Source organism: Eretmochelys imbricata, chromosome 1, assembly GCF_965152235.1.
Source record: "Eretmochelys imbricata isolate rEreImb1 chromosome 1, rEreImb1.hap1, whole genome shotgun sequence".
In the NCBI taxonomy this organism is placed as follows: domain Eukaryota; kingdom Metazoa; phylum Chordata; order Testudines; family Cheloniidae; genus Eretmochelys; species Eretmochelys imbricata.
Genome location: NC_135572.1, coordinates 166,791,356 through 166,808,648, shown reverse-complemented (window position 1 = coordinate 166,808,648; position 17,293 = coordinate 166,791,356). Strand labels below are relative to the sequence as shown.

The 17,293-nt window shown below is 41.2% G+C and overlaps 1 protein-coding gene across 1 annotated transcript in view; it reads right to left on the bottom strand.

Moving 5' to 3' along the window:
- The window catches only part of URB1 (URB1 ribosome biogenesis factor), a 70,289-nt gene extending 53,287 nt beyond the window's left edge, over positions 1–17,002 (bottom strand). Inside the window, exons 1-9 of the mRNA XM_077819347.1 lie at positions 16,841–17,002; positions 15,073–15,212; positions 13,156–13,307; positions 9,800–9,932; positions 7,543–7,639; positions 6,282–6,367; positions 4,218–4,343; positions 2,198–2,328; positions 553–748 (exon numbers count right to left, since the gene is read on the bottom strand). Coding sequence (XP_077675473.1) covers positions 553–748; positions 2,198–2,328; positions 4,218–4,343; positions 6,282–6,367; positions 7,543–7,639; positions 9,800–9,932; positions 13,156–13,307; positions 15,073–15,212; positions 16,841–16,970 — 1,191 coding nt within the window. The 5' untranslated portion in view covers positions 16,971–17,002. The remainder of the gene's footprint in view (positions 1–552; positions 749–2,197; positions 2,329–4,217; positions 4,344–6,281; positions 6,368–7,542; positions 7,640–9,799; positions 9,933–13,155; positions 13,308–15,072; positions 15,213–16,840) is intronic.
- Positions 17,003–17,293: the final 291 nt, after the last annotated feature.

The following is a 17,293-nucleotide window of genomic DNA, read 5'->3' as shown; positions in this document are numbered from 1 at the left end:
GTGTACACAGCTGGGAACACACTACACCTTCATCCACTAGAGCCTCACTTTAGGCACATTCTCCTCTGACACCAAATTACTGTTTCTTTCAAATAAGAGGCTAGATCCTCAGCTGGTGCAAATCAGTTTAGCTTTACTGAAGTCAACAGAGCATCTTCAATTTACACCAGCTCAGGCCAAGATCTTCAATCTGAAGTCACACACAAAAAATTATTTCCACAATATAAAACTGACTGGGCCCATGTATTGCATGGCACTCCAAGAGCAGTGAATTTTGCACCGGACTAACAGTACAGTACTTAGAATATGCTGCAAGACCCAGCTGTAACAGGTGGAGTTAAGGGCAAATTATCCAATATAGCACCGAATTTCCTTGTTAAGTGGCTTTCGGTAGGCCATGAATGTTTGAATTTTCTGTCATTTGTCTTCCACAATCATACAAAATAATAGTACTTGTTTAAACAAAAAATTTTTTATCTTTTAAAAAAAAAAAAGCCTCAAAACCAGGCTTTTCCATATACAGAAAGCACACATTTTTCATCTCTCTCTTACCTTTTTTAGCAATTTGATATTGTCTAACCAGGTGGACTTCAGTCTGGGAATGAAGGAATACTGGGTTTCCTTAAAGTATTTATTCAGTAAATCTGGGCACACTTTAAGAATATTCACCATAAGATCAGCAACCATCTCATCCTCTGTAGCAGTTTTTAAATTCAGCAGAAAGCGCAGAAGCACCAAATTTCCTCCTCTACAAAGACAAATTTTGGTGGGGGGCGGGAGGGGTCACAATTTTAATATTTTTAAGTACTCCACTAGTTCGGTAACTCCAGTATTAATAATGTTAAAATGCAAGAGGTCAAATTCTGCTCTCCTCTCATTTTTGCTGGTGTAAATCCAAAGTGACTCCACTGACATTAATAGAGTCACTCTAGATTTATATTGGTGTAACTAAGAACAGAATATAGCTGAAGGTCTCTTACATAATGTACTGTAGCTAAAACAGAACCCTCATCAACACAGTATCACTGAGACATTCCAAAAAATATTCCAACCAAATTTCATAAACTTGAAAACATAGAATTATATTAAATTGGAAAATATTTTTCTGTAGCCCCCCCCTTATGAAGATAGGTTCTTTTAAAATCTGGTTTTCATTTTAAAATCTGTTCAGTCGTGGCATTGCAGATGGCTTCTTCTAAATGAACCCGAGCCAAGTGAGAATGTTGTAAATGCCAAGGGAACAGCTCTTCAAATTTTGCTCCTCCAAAGCAAGAAAACAATTTGCGTGAATATAAGAGTTATAAATGGACTTCAGCCACTGGTTTGTCTAACAATGAAGCACTACATCACTGTACCCGCCTCCCTCCATGGAAACACAGAAGTTTAGATTATTTTCCCTGTTGTTCATAAACTGGATGTATAAGTATTTTATCCAGTAAACCAACAGTGACTGTGAGACCAATGAAAAACCTGGTCAGGTGTTATGAACCAAATGCCGGTGCCACCGAAGTCCATAGCAAAACTCACATTACATTTAGGGGGACAAGGATATGTATATGTAGTTCTACAAGCAGTAAGTTAAAACAGATACTTCGGCATGGCAAGGTCTACATTAACAATTTCATCTTTGTTACTTTATGCTAACAAATGATCTGAGGTCTGGAAAAAACACCTTACAATGAAAGACTTAAGGTATTTAATCTATTTAGCTTCTCAAATACCTGATGGTTAAGAGGCAACTTAATCAGAGTCTATAAGAACCCTTGCAGTCTATATAAATCACAGTCTATACTTACCTGATCCTAGAGGGATCTCTAATTTAGCAGACAAAAGTATAATGAGATCCAATGGCTGGAAATTGAAGCTTAAAAAATTCCAATGGAAAACATTTTTAAACAGGGAGGGTAATTATTAGAACAGATAGCTAAGGGATGTGGTGGATTCTCCATTACTTGAAATCTTTTAATTGAAATTGGATGTCATTCTAAAACATATGCCTTAGTTCCACCCCGTTATTGAGCTCAATCCAGGAATTACTGAAAATTTATGGCCTGTGTTATCATGTGGTCAGACTAGACGACTAGAATGGCCTTAAAAATCTGGCCATTCTAAAAATCTATGAAATACAGACTGGAAACCCAATACCAACACCCCCCAAATATATATATATATAGACAAAAAAGCACTGGTAATTCACCTGCCAGACGTGCCAAGGCTCCGATCATAGAAATTAATGCCATGTTTCAGAGAACAACACAGGTCCATTAAGAAATTATGAACCAGTTCTCTTACCATGACCTTTCCTGCCTCTTCAGGATCTTGAGTAACCTACAAAGTACACGAGAATTGTGAAAAACAAACATTTTAATTGTTAGTTTAATGAAAAGAAAATCTTAAAACAAATTCACTTTTATCTGTATTTTATACAGCTTGATTTATACACAGACAACTCCTACTTCACTCATTTTATATTTTGGTTACGTTAACAAGGCAAGTTTTAACCTGTGTATTAAACACATTCAATAATATAGGATTCCTTCTATTCATAGGACTCAAATTGCATATCTTGGGAATGTTTTTATTAATTACAGGGCATTTCTTGGGCTTTCTGGCAAGAAATAGGGACAGTAAAAAGAACCAGGCCAGATGAACAAAGAGAAAAATGAAGCTAAATAGAGATGTAAGTATCTCACTTTTATAAAGGGATTATGGCCAAACAATATGCTGGCACCATAAAAATTAAGATTTCAAAATTAATTTGAAACGTCTACTTTCAGCCTTACTACTAAGAATCAGTGCAAGAAAGCTGTCATAGAAATCACAGATGCTATCAGCATGAAGCATACAAAACAAAGAACATGTTCCTTGGACCAATTCTGAGTCAAGATGTTGGCCACACCAAGAACAATTTTAATACAGCACATGAAAGATGGATAGCTACCAATGTCCTGCACATGCTAACTCTCTAGGGATGAAAAAAGCATGAATTCCATTACAGATACAGCAAAAAAATGAGAGACCAGACCAGGTCAATGACTTATTACTTTAACTCTTTTGATATGGCAGAGTTTAAGACTTCTGCAAATGCAAAATTCATTGTCAAGTTATTGTTGGGAAATCACTGACGAAGTAGCAGTTTGATCCACACAGCAACAGTGTGAATAATTCACAGCTGAAACGCATGTAGAGTCATAGGTGTGCATGGCTCTGTACTAAACACTTAATGGAAACAGGTCCTTGCCAGGAGTTTACAGGCTTCTTATAACCTGAACTAAATATACAGTAAGTACCAGGATAAGAGCTGACAAAGCGACAGCCCATTAATGGTAGAAGTTTTCATGGAGAGAGTTGGTCTTTTAAAATCTATGGATACTGATCTAAAGGCCTGATACAAAGTCCATCAAAAGCAATGGGAGTCTTTCATTCCATTCCATAAGCTTCCCATAAGGCACTAAGACAATTTAGACACCCCACATCTCAGATATTTCCATTACACAAAAGTGGAACTAAAAGATAACAACAGGTGCAATTCTTGTTATGCAGAGTAAAAACAAAGCGACGTACGCAGCAGCAATGCAGTGCTAGCAGGTATTAGGTTTGAGAAGAATGACTCTTAACTCCTTAAAGACAGTTTTATACAAGCGTGACTTCATTTGCTGACGGAAGCAAGAGCAGAGTCGGGCCGAGAGACGAGACTGCTCTTTATTCTGGGGCATTATTTCAGAGTCAGCCCAGTCTGATGTATGGAGACTGGGTACGTGGAAAGGGTATCGAGAGAGGCACTGCACATTCCAGCCTTTGCTCTCTCCTACTCCATCTTGCCCTAATGCAGGGAGCAAATTCTTCCTGACAGCCAAGCAGAGAAGAACGCTGAAGTATCAACATGCCCCAAAGGCAGCACTTCTGCTCTGGAGCTCCAGAAATTGGGAGACAGAAAAGAGAGCCCCCAAAGCAGCATGAAGGTAATCAGAAAAAAGGTGCAGCCCTACTGCCACTCGTCCTAGAACTGAAGCACTAGTAGTCCAGCCCAGGGAAGTCATTTGTTGGTTTCTTTAAAGCAGCGTATAGCCTGGTTCGCTCTCCTCTTCTTGGGATCATAAACAGGGGGAGCCCTAGCCCACCTGTCTATTTCTCCTGTTTGTGAGCTGCACAGATTCAAGCAAGGAGAGTGAGGAAAGAGAGTCAGGAGAAACATCTCACAAAAGAAATTACCAGACCTTGACATCCTCAGTCCTGACATCGGTAATCCCATTCCAACGGTAAAGAGACGCAATGTGACCTAACACTTCCACAGTAAAAAAGCGCACCTTCTGCGTCTTACTGATACTTTTATTTTGAACCACCTGAAAACAATAAAAAGAAAGTCTTTCGTGTATTGCAAATTACAACAAAATGGAAAATAATCATCTCCATCACATCTTGCACTCGTATTGCTTTTGCGCAGCTCCCTCTCCTCTACTAGAGCAAAAGTGTTTCCCCTTTTCTCCTTGGCTTGGGGAAGCAGCCCTCTCCCACTGCTCCTCTTCCTTCTTGGCTAGTGTACCGCGAGCAGCCTCTCCTGTTTCAATCTACTTTAAGTCAGAGCATATTAAGGAACTGCCTTAACCATTGGAATGCCAAAACCCCATTAGCTCCAGACAAGGAACTGGAAAGCTGTTAGAAAAACTGGCAGAGCTTGCTAGCTATGGAACCTGAAGAGGAGGGAGTGTTAGCTATACATGGAGTTTGTGTATGTTGGAAGCTCTACTCTGAACACAGGACCTGACAAAATCCACTGGGGGAAGCTGGCAAGAGTTGTTACCAGAGTAATCCACTGAATGCACCAAGCAGATGTTAGCAATGGCGACTGGTTTGTTCCAGGCTAAGACATAAGCTTTGCAGAATCAGACTCTTCTGCAGCTCTACAGGACCTGAGCTTCAATCACACCTTCAGGGACACGTCTGACTTTTGGAGAACCAAGAGTTTTGGTTAAGCAAGATTTGGATAGCTGAGGCTTGTTTGTAGCTTCATTTTTTATTCCTGTTTTCCTTGTTAAATTGTAAACCTCACGTATGATGTTATTAACACAACCATGATACATACCAGAATAAGATATGCAACACAGATAAGCTAACAATGCAGGAGAAAAATTCATTTCTGGAACTCCCTGATTTCTAAGGTCCTGATTTTGCAATCATGATGCTAGCTTTTTTAAAGTTTAATTTAATGTAAGCAAAAGCACAGTTTTCATTTATATGGTCAGTTACCCTTTCCTGTTAGGTTTCTTCCATATGGAAAAGGGACAGACGGGGCAATAGAGCTCAAAATGTGGAAAATGCTGATACACAAGGGGATGTGGCCAAAGCAGCTGAAGACAACTGATTCTACAGCAATTCTCAATTACTTCTGTTATCAGGCTTCCATAGCAGCCTTGATGTAACTTAAATCTGCTTTCCCCACCCCATGATAGAACCAGACAACATGACACCCCATCACAGAACCAACTTCTCCCTTCTCTTTCAATGGGTTTACGTTGCACATGGAAAGTAGTTCTCCCTGCAGCAGCTTTCCTGGATGCAGCCCTGGGTTTTTACTGGAAACCTTCATTATAAAAACCACCATTTTCCTCTTTCCATCAAAAAACAGCTTTGCCTGGCAGACAACATCACTAGCCCCATATCAGGAGACTCCCCGCGTCAACAGCAAGCAGATCCAGACCACAACAGTTATCTCTAGTCAGAAGGTCCGGATGAGGGATGCTACAGAACCACATCAAGACTATGTCTTTAATTGGAACCTATGGGTAAAGGTGCTTCACCCACCAGACAAGGACAATTCTCTGCACCCCATTTGCCCCAACAGCTCCCAATATGAAAGCAACATAAAATCTCTACTCCTTCTGGAAGTGAAGCAGTGTGTTCAATAGCTAGATTTTCAAAGTAAGAGTAATAACTTATTGTGGATATGCCACCCCACTTCTCCAGGACGTAAATGAGATGGGATGTGTGAGAAACGTTACATACAAGCAGTAATTAGCTCTTAAATTCAGCAGCTTGGCTATTTCATTTAAAATTCTACTTAAAAAATATCACATTACAAACTTGAGCCCTGAGACAATTTTATGGCCAACATATAAACCCCCGATGAACAAGCTCAGCAACAGAACTGCTGATGATCCTTTGCAGCACAGTGCCAGAGCAATAAATAGGTGTATATTCTTTGGGATTGCATTGTAAAGCTGTCTTCAGTAGTAAGCGAAGCAGAAAGCAAGTGACAAAGCCATTTCAAGGGCATATCAGACCTTTGTTCTCAGCGTGGAAAGCAGAAGATTGATAGCAGAAACTTTATCTTCCTTTAATCCAGTCCTAAGAATATCTGGAATGAAATCTAAGAACATATTTCAAATGTTAGAGTCGTGATCTGAAGACAAGCAGCATTTGAATATGAAATTAATTTCAGGGGATTTGTACTTGTTTGTCTACGTCATGTCACTCATCTCTGTGTTGTATTTAAAGATGAACAAAAATACCAGTATTAGCATGCATACTGAATAGATAATACAGTGATAAACAAACTGCTGTGACATTGCCTTTCATGAAATACTTATTGTAAGAATTATTAGCTAGTTAGCTCAGTTATTATTATTTAATATTTATATTGAGCTAGCGCCTAGAGACCTCAACCAGGTCAGAGCCCCACTGTGCTAGGCTCTGTGTAAATATATAATTAATGACAGCCCCAGCCCTGAAGGACCTACAATCATTGAAGTCAATGGGATTAATTATAGGGTCTGATCCAAGGCCCACTGAAATCAACAGGAGTATTCCCTTTAGCTTCAATGAGCACTGGATCCAGTTCTTAGTATGTTAAGTCAAGTGCGTAGATAAGTCTTTTCAGATGTAGACCCTGAATTAGCTAAAAACCCTGATTTCGTCTCTATTGCAGTTCTGTGAGCTATTCTACGTGGGGCTAGTACAACCACCCCTTCCTCAACATCTGGGGGTTGTACAAACACCCTCTGATGGCACTTCCCTGCAGAAGCCAAATGAAGGGCTTAAGGGGTCCAGTGGCCAGAGACAGTGGCCACTTGACCCAAGAACAATCCATTCAGAGGGCTTACATGGGCCTTGCACAGGCTGCCTACACAGGAATTAATTTCACTGTGTTCAAAAACTAGATCTTGCCTGATTTTTAAATATTTAACCTTAAAAGAAGGCAGCACATCCAATGTTATTACATTATGAACAACTTTTAAAGCCATAAAGTCTCCTCTGTCTTCTGATCTTTGTGGTTCTGAAGGTAGTATAAGTTTATTTATCATTAACTGGGTCATCTAGGCCTTCTTATTTATCCTGCAGTCTCTTTGCAGTCAGCAAATAAGCAATACCATCACCATTATTTTCAGCCAGTACAGCCAAGTGTTTTGGAAAGCATAAGCTTATTTAAAGTCAATTTTTAAAAATGAATTTCCTTTGTCTTGTCAATGCTATGTAATTGGTTCATATTTTCAAACATCACCTTTAAAAGATACTCCTTTAACAAAAGCAGTAACTGTGAAGTACCTTTTAACTCTAGCACTTGTACTAGGATTGTGTTGTCACCAGCAATTAAAAAGGAGAGAGCAAACTGAATATATGCCATACGGACATCTGGTTTCCCCTAAAAGAAAATTAAAAGACACTTTTAGCATATAGCTTGTACACAATTGCAAAATTATTACAGCAGCAGTTGGTTATCATAAAATATGTAATAAGTTGTATAGATATGTTTTATATAAACACATCCGCAGTACATTAATCTGAAAAACGATATGAGTTTGTCAATCACAGGCTATTAACCTTTCATATCTTAGCATCTAGTTAGAAAGGCTGGTTGATTCACTAATTTTTCAATTTTGAATACCTGGCCTAGGTCACAAATGATAAGTGGTTTGGTGGTCACACCCTAATCCCCATTTGCGCATATCACCAAACCACCACAGATTGTTGCGCTATTCAAGACAACTAGCTGTCTCATAAGACAACCCAAGGACCAGACTAATAGGGTGCTGTTGCTCAGGACCAATTTGTATTGGCAATGCTACTGAAACCGACAGGAGTTCTGTCTCCATAAAGGCCACAGGATCTGACTGTAAATTATGATTGTTTTTAAGGATTAATTATTTAACTTCCACCTGGAAAATGAAATCCCTAGCCTGTTAGTGCAGTGTTTCTCAACCAGGGGTACATGTACCCCTGGGGGTACTCAGAGGTCTTCCAGGGGGTACATCAACTCATCTAGATATTTGCCTAATTTTACAGCAGGCTAAATAAAAAGCACTAATGAAGTCAGTACAAACTAAAATTTCATAGACAATGGTTTGTTTATACTGCTCTGTATACTATACACTGAAATATAAGTACAAAATTTATATTCCAATTGATTTTTTTCATAATTAAATGGTAAAAAAGGAGAAAGTAAGCAATTTTTCTGTAACAGTGTGCTGTGACATTTTTGTATTTTGATGTCTGATTTTGAAAGCTTTTAAGTGAGGTGAAACTTGGGGGTACACAAGACAAATCAGACTCTTGAGAGGGGTACAGTAGTCTGGAACGGTTGAGAGCCACTGCGTTAGTGTATGTCATTTAAACTATATGTAAAAATCCCCAAATAAAATATAATTACTGGAGTACAATGAGAAAGAACTTCCCCTTTAAAAGTGATTTGCAAAAAGGGGGAAAGAAAAGAAATAGCAGTGGGGACATGAAAGATTTTGGGAGTTTGTTGGTTTTCTGCCTGATTTTTACATTAGAAATTCAGGTCTGGTCTACGCTGAGACACTATTACAACTAGAGAACTAGTGAAATGAGGACATCACAATGGAGTGAAATCTGAACAACTGAGACGAGGAGGAATTTTCAGGCATGTCTGAAACTCTGTTTTGGTTAATAATATCTAATTTACTCCCATGACTAATGAACACATTGTTAAATGAATATCCTGGATAAAGATTTAACACCCAAGTCCTTCAATTAAGATGTGAGAGTTCACAAAGACAGCAAAACCAGGGAACACCAGACTTGACACTCCTGATAATTTAACATAAAAAAAACCCAACCTATTTTCCCCTAAAACCATTAGTTACAATTTCCAAAGCAGAGTGTAGCTTTTTCATAAATATTGGGTGAAATCCTGGCCTCCCTGAAACTGATGGCAAAACTCCCACTGACTTCTACAGAGCCAGGATTTAACCTGCTAATTTTAGAACTGGACAATTTCCACCCCTCTGAAACATAAATTAAAAGCATTAAAACATTGCCTTTGCCTTCATTCCATTCTAGCCTTAAAAGGTCTTGTCTAATGGCAGTTCAGTCCTATGGCCACCAAACCACATAATAAGCCATGATGCAGTTTCATAACAAACTAAGCCACCCAATACTATGGCAGCAAAACTCAACCTGTTTTCCCCATGGCATTATAATCTTCAGGCGCTCCACTTCACCAGGGTAGCAGAGATCAAGCAGGCATGGAAATGAAATGAGCAACTCCCAGGTGCCAGGACTATGTTATACAAGATCTCCCATAATGACAGACACTTATAAACATCCATGACCCCTGGGTGTTTCCCATTTAAGTGAATGGGAAACTCTTCAGAGATCAGCGCTAGTACCTATTATAAACAATCAGACAGAAAAGGGGAAGGAAGAGGTGGAGAAGCAGTAGTGCATGAAAATACAGTGGAGTCGCATTAGCAAGTTTATTTTAAAAATTCGCAAAAGTAAACTGAAGATACCTCCATGCCAGAACATCTGACCCCTGCAGAAACTTTGCTCACTTTACCTTCTTATCTCTTTTCTTCACTAATCCAGGCAGGAATTTATTATTAAAATCAAAATGGCTATAGACATCCCTTGCAGAGTCTGGCCCCTGTGCCACCATGGCCGACAGCAAGGTGAGGCATACTCGAGTCATCCTACATGAATAAATAGGGGGGAAATGCATGTTATTGAAGGAATGATGGTTACACAGACGTTATAATGTGAGAATTTATACCTCTCAAATCATCCAGCCACAACTTCCACCAAAGTCAGTGGGAAATGCAGGCACAGAGCAGCACTCTGAGTCTGTCCCAATGTGAGTAAGCAAACACAGTGAGGAAAGCTAAGCTCTAACCACATTGAACCTGATCCTGTATTTTGCTGCATGCAAAGCTCTCACAGTCCATGGGAGCTGCGGCTCAATAAGGAATGCAAGATCCAGCATCTTTACAAAGCAACCACTGTTATTAATTTAGGCAAAATGCACGTGACTTTTTCCTAATTCACACAGAATTCTGGCCAATCTTATTTTCATATTGCCTGTTTTAAAATGTGTGTTTCTCAGATCAAGGCCTTGAGCCTGCAAATTCTTATGCATGTGCTTAACTTTAGTCTGGGGAGCAATGTCACTGGAATTACCCCTGGCAGGAAAGTTAAGCACCAGCATAACTGTTTATAAGATCAGGGCCTTAATTCATTCCTACAGAATTGCTTGTATTATTATTTTCTGTTAAAGAATGCAGAAAAAGAGCTGTGTTCCTGTCACTGGATCAAACCCTGAGGTCCTTACTCAGTTTTCATTTAAATTTTATATTCAGTCCTTACTCACTCACTAGAGTGGAAGTCTGAGTAACGAAAGGAAAAAGTCAGAGGTACTGATGTAGAGGGAGTAGGCACAAAGGAATTTACATCTACATTGTTCCTATCTACTCAGCTTACACACACAAATATACTGGGAGGCTGGATGTTGATTTTCCAGAACAAGGGGGAGAGCGCAAGAAATGAAGGCTCCAATCCCTGCATCCACTGATGTCAACGGGATTTTGCTGTTAACTTCAAAACTGGGGCCATAAGGGCCTGATTCTGCAGACCTTACTGATGTGCGAAGACATGTCATTATTAATGGCTGCAGGATCAAGCCCTAAAGTTCCAATATTGAAACGTTATCATTCATAAAAAATCTTGAGGAGGAGATGCATATGAAGCAGAGATCCTGCCTTCATATGCCACAACAACATGACCTCTTTATGCTTCAGCCGGACAACACATGTTCTCAGCAAATTATTCTAATCATTATATTCTATGCCCGTTTGGTGCAACGGGCACATGAAAATAATTGTTTTGTGACTGCCAACCCCCTGGGCCTTTCCATTTGGCCAATGTAGCTACTAAAAGTCAAAACACCCTATCTGAAATTCAACAGAGCAGTTTCCCTTAGGCAAGCTCTGGAAGAATTTCTCCAGTAGCTGTATTTTGGGGTCATTACTATGAGGGTACATTATTTTGTTGGTACTGTTATTGGAGCCATGTTGATCCCAGGATATTGGAGAGACAAGGTGGGTGAGGTAATATCTTTTATTGGATCAACTTGGGTTGGTGAGAGAGACAAGCTTTCATGCTTACACAGAGCTGACAAAGAGCTCTGAATGCCACAGACAGGGTCCCGGAACCAATAAGCACCTTCCCTCATCCAAATGACATACTGGGATGTAAAGCAAGAACCACCCTCCAAACCTCAACTGCCATGGAGGGACAAGGCAGAAGAAATGGTTGTTGAAGTACCTCCTGTGGACTTAGGTTATAAATAAATTAAGAAATAAATTCAATCAAAAAAATTAGTTGTCACATTTAAGAGACAGGAAAAGGTATCTAAGAAAAGTTGGGCTGATGGAGAAATTCTATTACAAATGTGACAATATTTTGTGAAAAGACTAGGAAAAAGAAGCAACAATCAAACTCAACATTTCTTGCCATCAGCATGGTACAGTAACTCCTCACTTAAAGTCATCCCGGTTAACGTTGTTTCATTGTTATGTTGCTGATCAATTAGAGAACATGGTCGTTTAAAGTTGCCCAATGCTCCCTTATAATGTTGTTTGGCAGCTGCCTGCTTTGTCCACTGCTTGCAGAAAGAGCAGCCCGTTGGAGCTAGAATCAGGTGGGGGCTTGGAATCAGGGTGGACCAGCAGCCCCCCTATTATCTCCCCGCTCCCCTAAGTTCCCTGTGCGGCAGCCACCCAGCAGGCTATCAATTGCTGGCAGTTCAGCTGTCCCTCCCCACTGCCATGTGCTGCTCCCAGGAGCCTCCTGCTTGCTGCACAGGGGCTGGGGAAGAGGGGAGCTAATGTCAGGGTGTTCCACTCCCCCCTGTTCCTGCCCCTCGCTTACCCCATCTTCCATAGGGTGGGGGGGGGGGGACACGACAGGGCTCAGGATGGAGGGAGCATGCTGGCAGCAGGGGCTGTGGGTTAGGGTTAGGGTCAGGGTCAGGGTCACTTGCTTATCTACTTAAAAAGGCAATGTAGAGTGGAGTCAGCGTACTTAAAGGGGCAATGTGCATCTCTCTCTCTCACACAAACAGGGTGTGTGTCTCTACCTGCCATGCTGGCTCCCCTCCCTCCATTTGTGCTGCCTTGCAGAGTGTGAGGTTACATTAACAATGTGTTAACCCTTGAGGGCTCAGCTGTTCTAGTTCATCATTTAGCAGTAAGACATTCCCTGGGAAATATCCCACACTCTGACTTCACCACCTCAACCAAGCTTCACAATCATCATTGCTGCGTACAGTATTAAATTGTTTGTTTAAAACTTATAGTGTGTGTGTGTGTGTGTGTGTGTGTGTGTGTGTGTGTGTGTGTCTTCTATCTGGTGAAAAAAATTTCCCTGGAACCTAACCCCCCCCATTTACATTAATTCTTATGGGGAAATTGGATTCGCTTAACATTATTTTGCTTAAAGTCACATTTTTCAGGAACATAACTACAATGTTAAGCGAGGAGTTACAGTAGTCTGCTCAGCTTCGGTGAGCAATAGAAAAGGAAACCTCTCTCTGCGCCTCCCTGGCACCTAAAGCAGTTTCATACCACAAATGACGTAGTTAGGGTAAACAAAGCAAGCAGAGGAAGAGAATGGAAAATTACAGACTCAGCTAAAGTCAAGCGCAGCACTACTCCCTGCAGCATTCCTGCAAACACTTATATGTATGTGCCTAAGTTTATACACTGTGAGCAGTCCTCCTAAAGTCAGTGCGACTCTGCACATTGCAAATAGTTCAGCACACGCTTAGGTCTTTTTGCAGGATGGTGGCCCAAGGCAGCATATTGCGACTGTGTCAGAGCAACCAACACAGGTTCTCCCTCTGGTATGCAGTAGGCTTACCGGTGACTTTCAGAATACAAAGCAGCATAGATTAATCTCATGTAGCTATTAATCAACTTCTTTACTATGTTCATCCCCACAACAGAAAAATGGGACAGGTCACTTGCTGTTCTCAACAAGATGGCTTCCAAAGCTTGAAAAATTAACAGCATCTGCAAAGTTCAGAGATATTTTAAAACATTGTTGCCATTACTTTCCTCCAATATCCCTATACAAGCAAATATAAATTAGAACAGTAAACATAATAAATAATAAGTAACTGTGCAACAAGAGGAAATGCTTCCAAATGTGAAACTCAAGGTAACACACACTGATTCTCTTCCAGATGGTTAACACTGAAATAATATGCTTGGACAGAAGCTTCCATACTATAGTCTATGGGTCACTACTGAGCAGCAGAGACGTGGCTGGTCACATGGTACCAACTCTTCTCCTTGTTTCCAGCTGCAAAAGTCATGAAATTTAGTGTTGACAACAGCAAGACAAAGTACATCAGAGAGAATCATTTGAACTACTCACACACTTACTGTATTCTAAAGTAGTTGTAACCAGTAAAGATTAAGACCTAGGCCTCAATATGGACAGCACAATTAAAACATCTGCTCATAGTGCAGCAGCATTCAATAAAGGAAACAAGATACTAGGATGCACACATGGACAGAATGGAAAATAATACTCAAATATACAGTAGAACCTCAGAGTTACGAACACCAGAGTTACAAACTCACTAGTCAACCACACACCTTGTTTGAAATTGGAAGTACACGATCAGGCAGCAGAGACCAAAAAAAAAGGCAAATACCATACAACACAGTACTATGTTAAATGTAAACTACTAAAAACTAAAGGGAAAGTTTAAAAAAAAAATTTGACAAGGGAAGGAAACTCTGGGCTTGTTTCATTTAAATTAAGATGGTTACAAGCAGCATTTTTCCTCTACATAGTAAAGTTTCAAAGCTATATTAAGTCAACGGTCAGTTGTAAACTGTTGAAAGAACAACCATAACGTTTTGTTCAGTTACAAACAACCTCAACTCCCGAGGTGTTCGTAACTCTGAGGTACTACTGTAATGCCATTATATACAGAGCTCAAAAACGATACCTAAGCCCAATACTGCACTGAGCTCCTCACAGTGAAACCCTACATACACACACAACCCTGCTGCATCAGGGCCTTACAAATCTCAAACTCTGTGTTTTATTAGTAAGTGGAAGAATATCTACACAGCAAGCAGCTAACAAAGCAAGATATGATGTATACATAGTTTTGCTGTTATGCAGACAGAGAGGATACTTTAATAAAGAGATTGTTTATTGAAAGTTAAAAGGGGCTCTATCAACTTTAATCAGTTGTAAACAAACTCTTCTTTACCTAAATTACTAATAATGCCTCAGATAATTAGCGGAAAGAGAGCTCTATAAATCCAGTTTATTGGTCACTATTTACACTCTTGTTTATGTTTTGCATTTCTCTCAGCTCAGACAATAAGTTTTACCTTCTGGTTCTTAATGCTGCAATAGCTGGATATCAAACTCTACAAAGGAAAGCTTATTTATCTAACAACAAATGCTTTTATTAGATTTGTGTGTGTGCAAGTGTGCATAAAATTTTTCTGTTGGTCTTGAGTTTTATAAACGATTTTCTTAACAAAATTCAAAGGCCCCAATACTACAGAGCTTGACTTCAATGGGACTATTCAGAATACATTAGGTTTAGCACATGTAAGAGGCTTTGCAGGACGCCTTTACGTTTTATGACAAAGTTATAACGCCACTGCCAACTTAACAACCGATTTTTCTGCTCCTCAGATCTCCAAATAAATGCTTTTATTCTGTGTTTATACTACAATTATTAAATGTTCTATTCAATGCACACTCTGCTGTCCATTACAAATGCAATGCATGTGGACAACTTACTTCACTTTCAGGCCTTCTTTCACCATCCAAAAGTCTGAAAATTTCAGCACACTCCACAGAAATTTTTATATATCCCTCTACTACATCATATAGTTCAGTAGATGATAATGTCTTAGCTGTGGAGATGAAGTTTTCTAAACCTGAAAGAAAATAAGCATTTACATCTGTAATCAAAAGCATGCTTTTCAAATGACAGATATAACCTTTATTCCAGCTTCACAAACTCTACACATTGCATTATAATTTGCCCAGGTTCATGGGAGAAGTGTCTGATACGGAGTAAGAAAAGAAGTACTTGTGGCACCTTAGAGACTAACCAATTTATTTGAGCATAAGCTTTTGTGAGCTACAGCTCACTTCATCGGATGCATACTGTGGAAAGTGTAGATGATCTTTTTATACACATAAAGCATGAAAAAATACCTCCCCCCACCCTACTATCCTGCTGGTAATAGCTCATCCAAAGTGATCACTCTCCTTACAATGTGTATGATAATCAAGTTGGGCCATTTTCAGCACAAATCCAGGTTTTCTCACAGCCCCCCCCCCACACACACACACAAACCCACTCTCCTGCTGGATTTGTGCTGGAAATGGCCCAACTTGATTATCATACACATTGTAAGGAGAGTGATCACTTGGATAAGCTATTACCAGCAGGATAGTGGGGTGGGGGGAGGTATTTTTTCATGCTTTATGTGTACAAAAAGATCTTCTACACTTTCCACAGTATGCATCCAATGAAGTGAGCTGTAGCTCACAAAAGCTTATGCTCAAATAAATTGGTTAGTCTCTAAGGTGCCACAAGTACTCCTTTTCTTTTTGTGAAAACAGACTAACACGGCTGTTACTCTGAAACCTGATACGGAGTATGTGACATTCAGTGTGGGAAGAAACTTAGACCAATATCATCTACTTGTTAACGTTTTCTTTCTTCCTGTATATTCACCTGAGTGCTAGGCATATTACTACCAATCCAAAGATACATCCACTAATACAGAATGGGAAAGTTACAAACGCACAATGCAACCAACTACACTTCACTGAATAAATCCCCACCAAGGACAGAATTTATCCAAGAATATTTCTACCCTGAACACTGAATTACTTCATATCATTTCAAGCTCATTTAAACATGCAAAAACTGCAAAATAGTTTTAGAGAGCAATAAAAGGCCCCCCCTTTTCTTTCCTTTCTCTCTTTTTTTTTTTTTTTGCATTAATTACAGGAATACTTGTATACTATAGAAAATACATATAATGCACCCAATTACATCCAAGACTGCCTAGTGAAAAAGTAATATATAGAGAGAAAATGCAAAATCTTTGTGAACAGTAACAGCGAGCGATCCACAGTACAAATACAACAATAATTCATGTATCACTGGGGCACCAGCACTAAACAAGCTCCTAGGTGTGGGTCTCAATCCCCCCTCCCCGCAGGGACGGCCCATCATGCATAAAAGCGACATGAATGGGAACAGTGAGGCGCTTGGAGCAGCACGGGGAGCGGAGCAGGGCAGGGTGCGCGGACACAGTAGCGATGCCCGGGAAATAACGCGGGGCAGGGGGCGAGCGCAGCAGGACCTCAGCACAGAGTGCCAAGGCAGCAGCACGAGGGGGCGATGGCCGGGGACAACTCAAAGAGCAGCCTGGGGGCGCCCCACGCTGGAGCCCAGCCAGTGCCAGTTCAAGGGCGGCGGCGGCGGCGGCAGGCTCCCCCTGGGGAAGCACGTGTAAGCCCAAGCCCCGCTCCCGCCCCGGCTCACCCTGGATCGCGGTCTCGGGGTCCCGCAGCAGCGATTTGAAGTGGGTGCCCGTGAATTCCCCCTCCGCGCCGCGGGCTCGCTTGGCCTCCGCCGGGCCGGGCGCGGGGCTCTTTCGCTTGGGGGCGCCCATCGCGGCCGCCTCCAGGCTGCGCACAGCGGCTACACGCGGCGGGCTGGCCCGGCCTGTGCTCTCCCGGAAGCGGCCCGCGTCCGCTTCCCTGCTCGGTCCTCTGGAAACTGCAGCCCGGCAGCGCCCGGGCCCCAAGCCGCCCAGCGCTGGCTGAAGAAGCCCCCGGCTGTCTCCCAGCCCCAGGGGGGCCCGCGCCCCTGCCCTCCCTACACCCCCTTGGACATCCAGCCCCATGCCCCTGTTGCACGCCCAAGCCGCCTCTAGGCCACCCACCTCCCGTCCAAGCACATCTACCTAGGCCCGGGGGGAGGCAGGGAATTAGG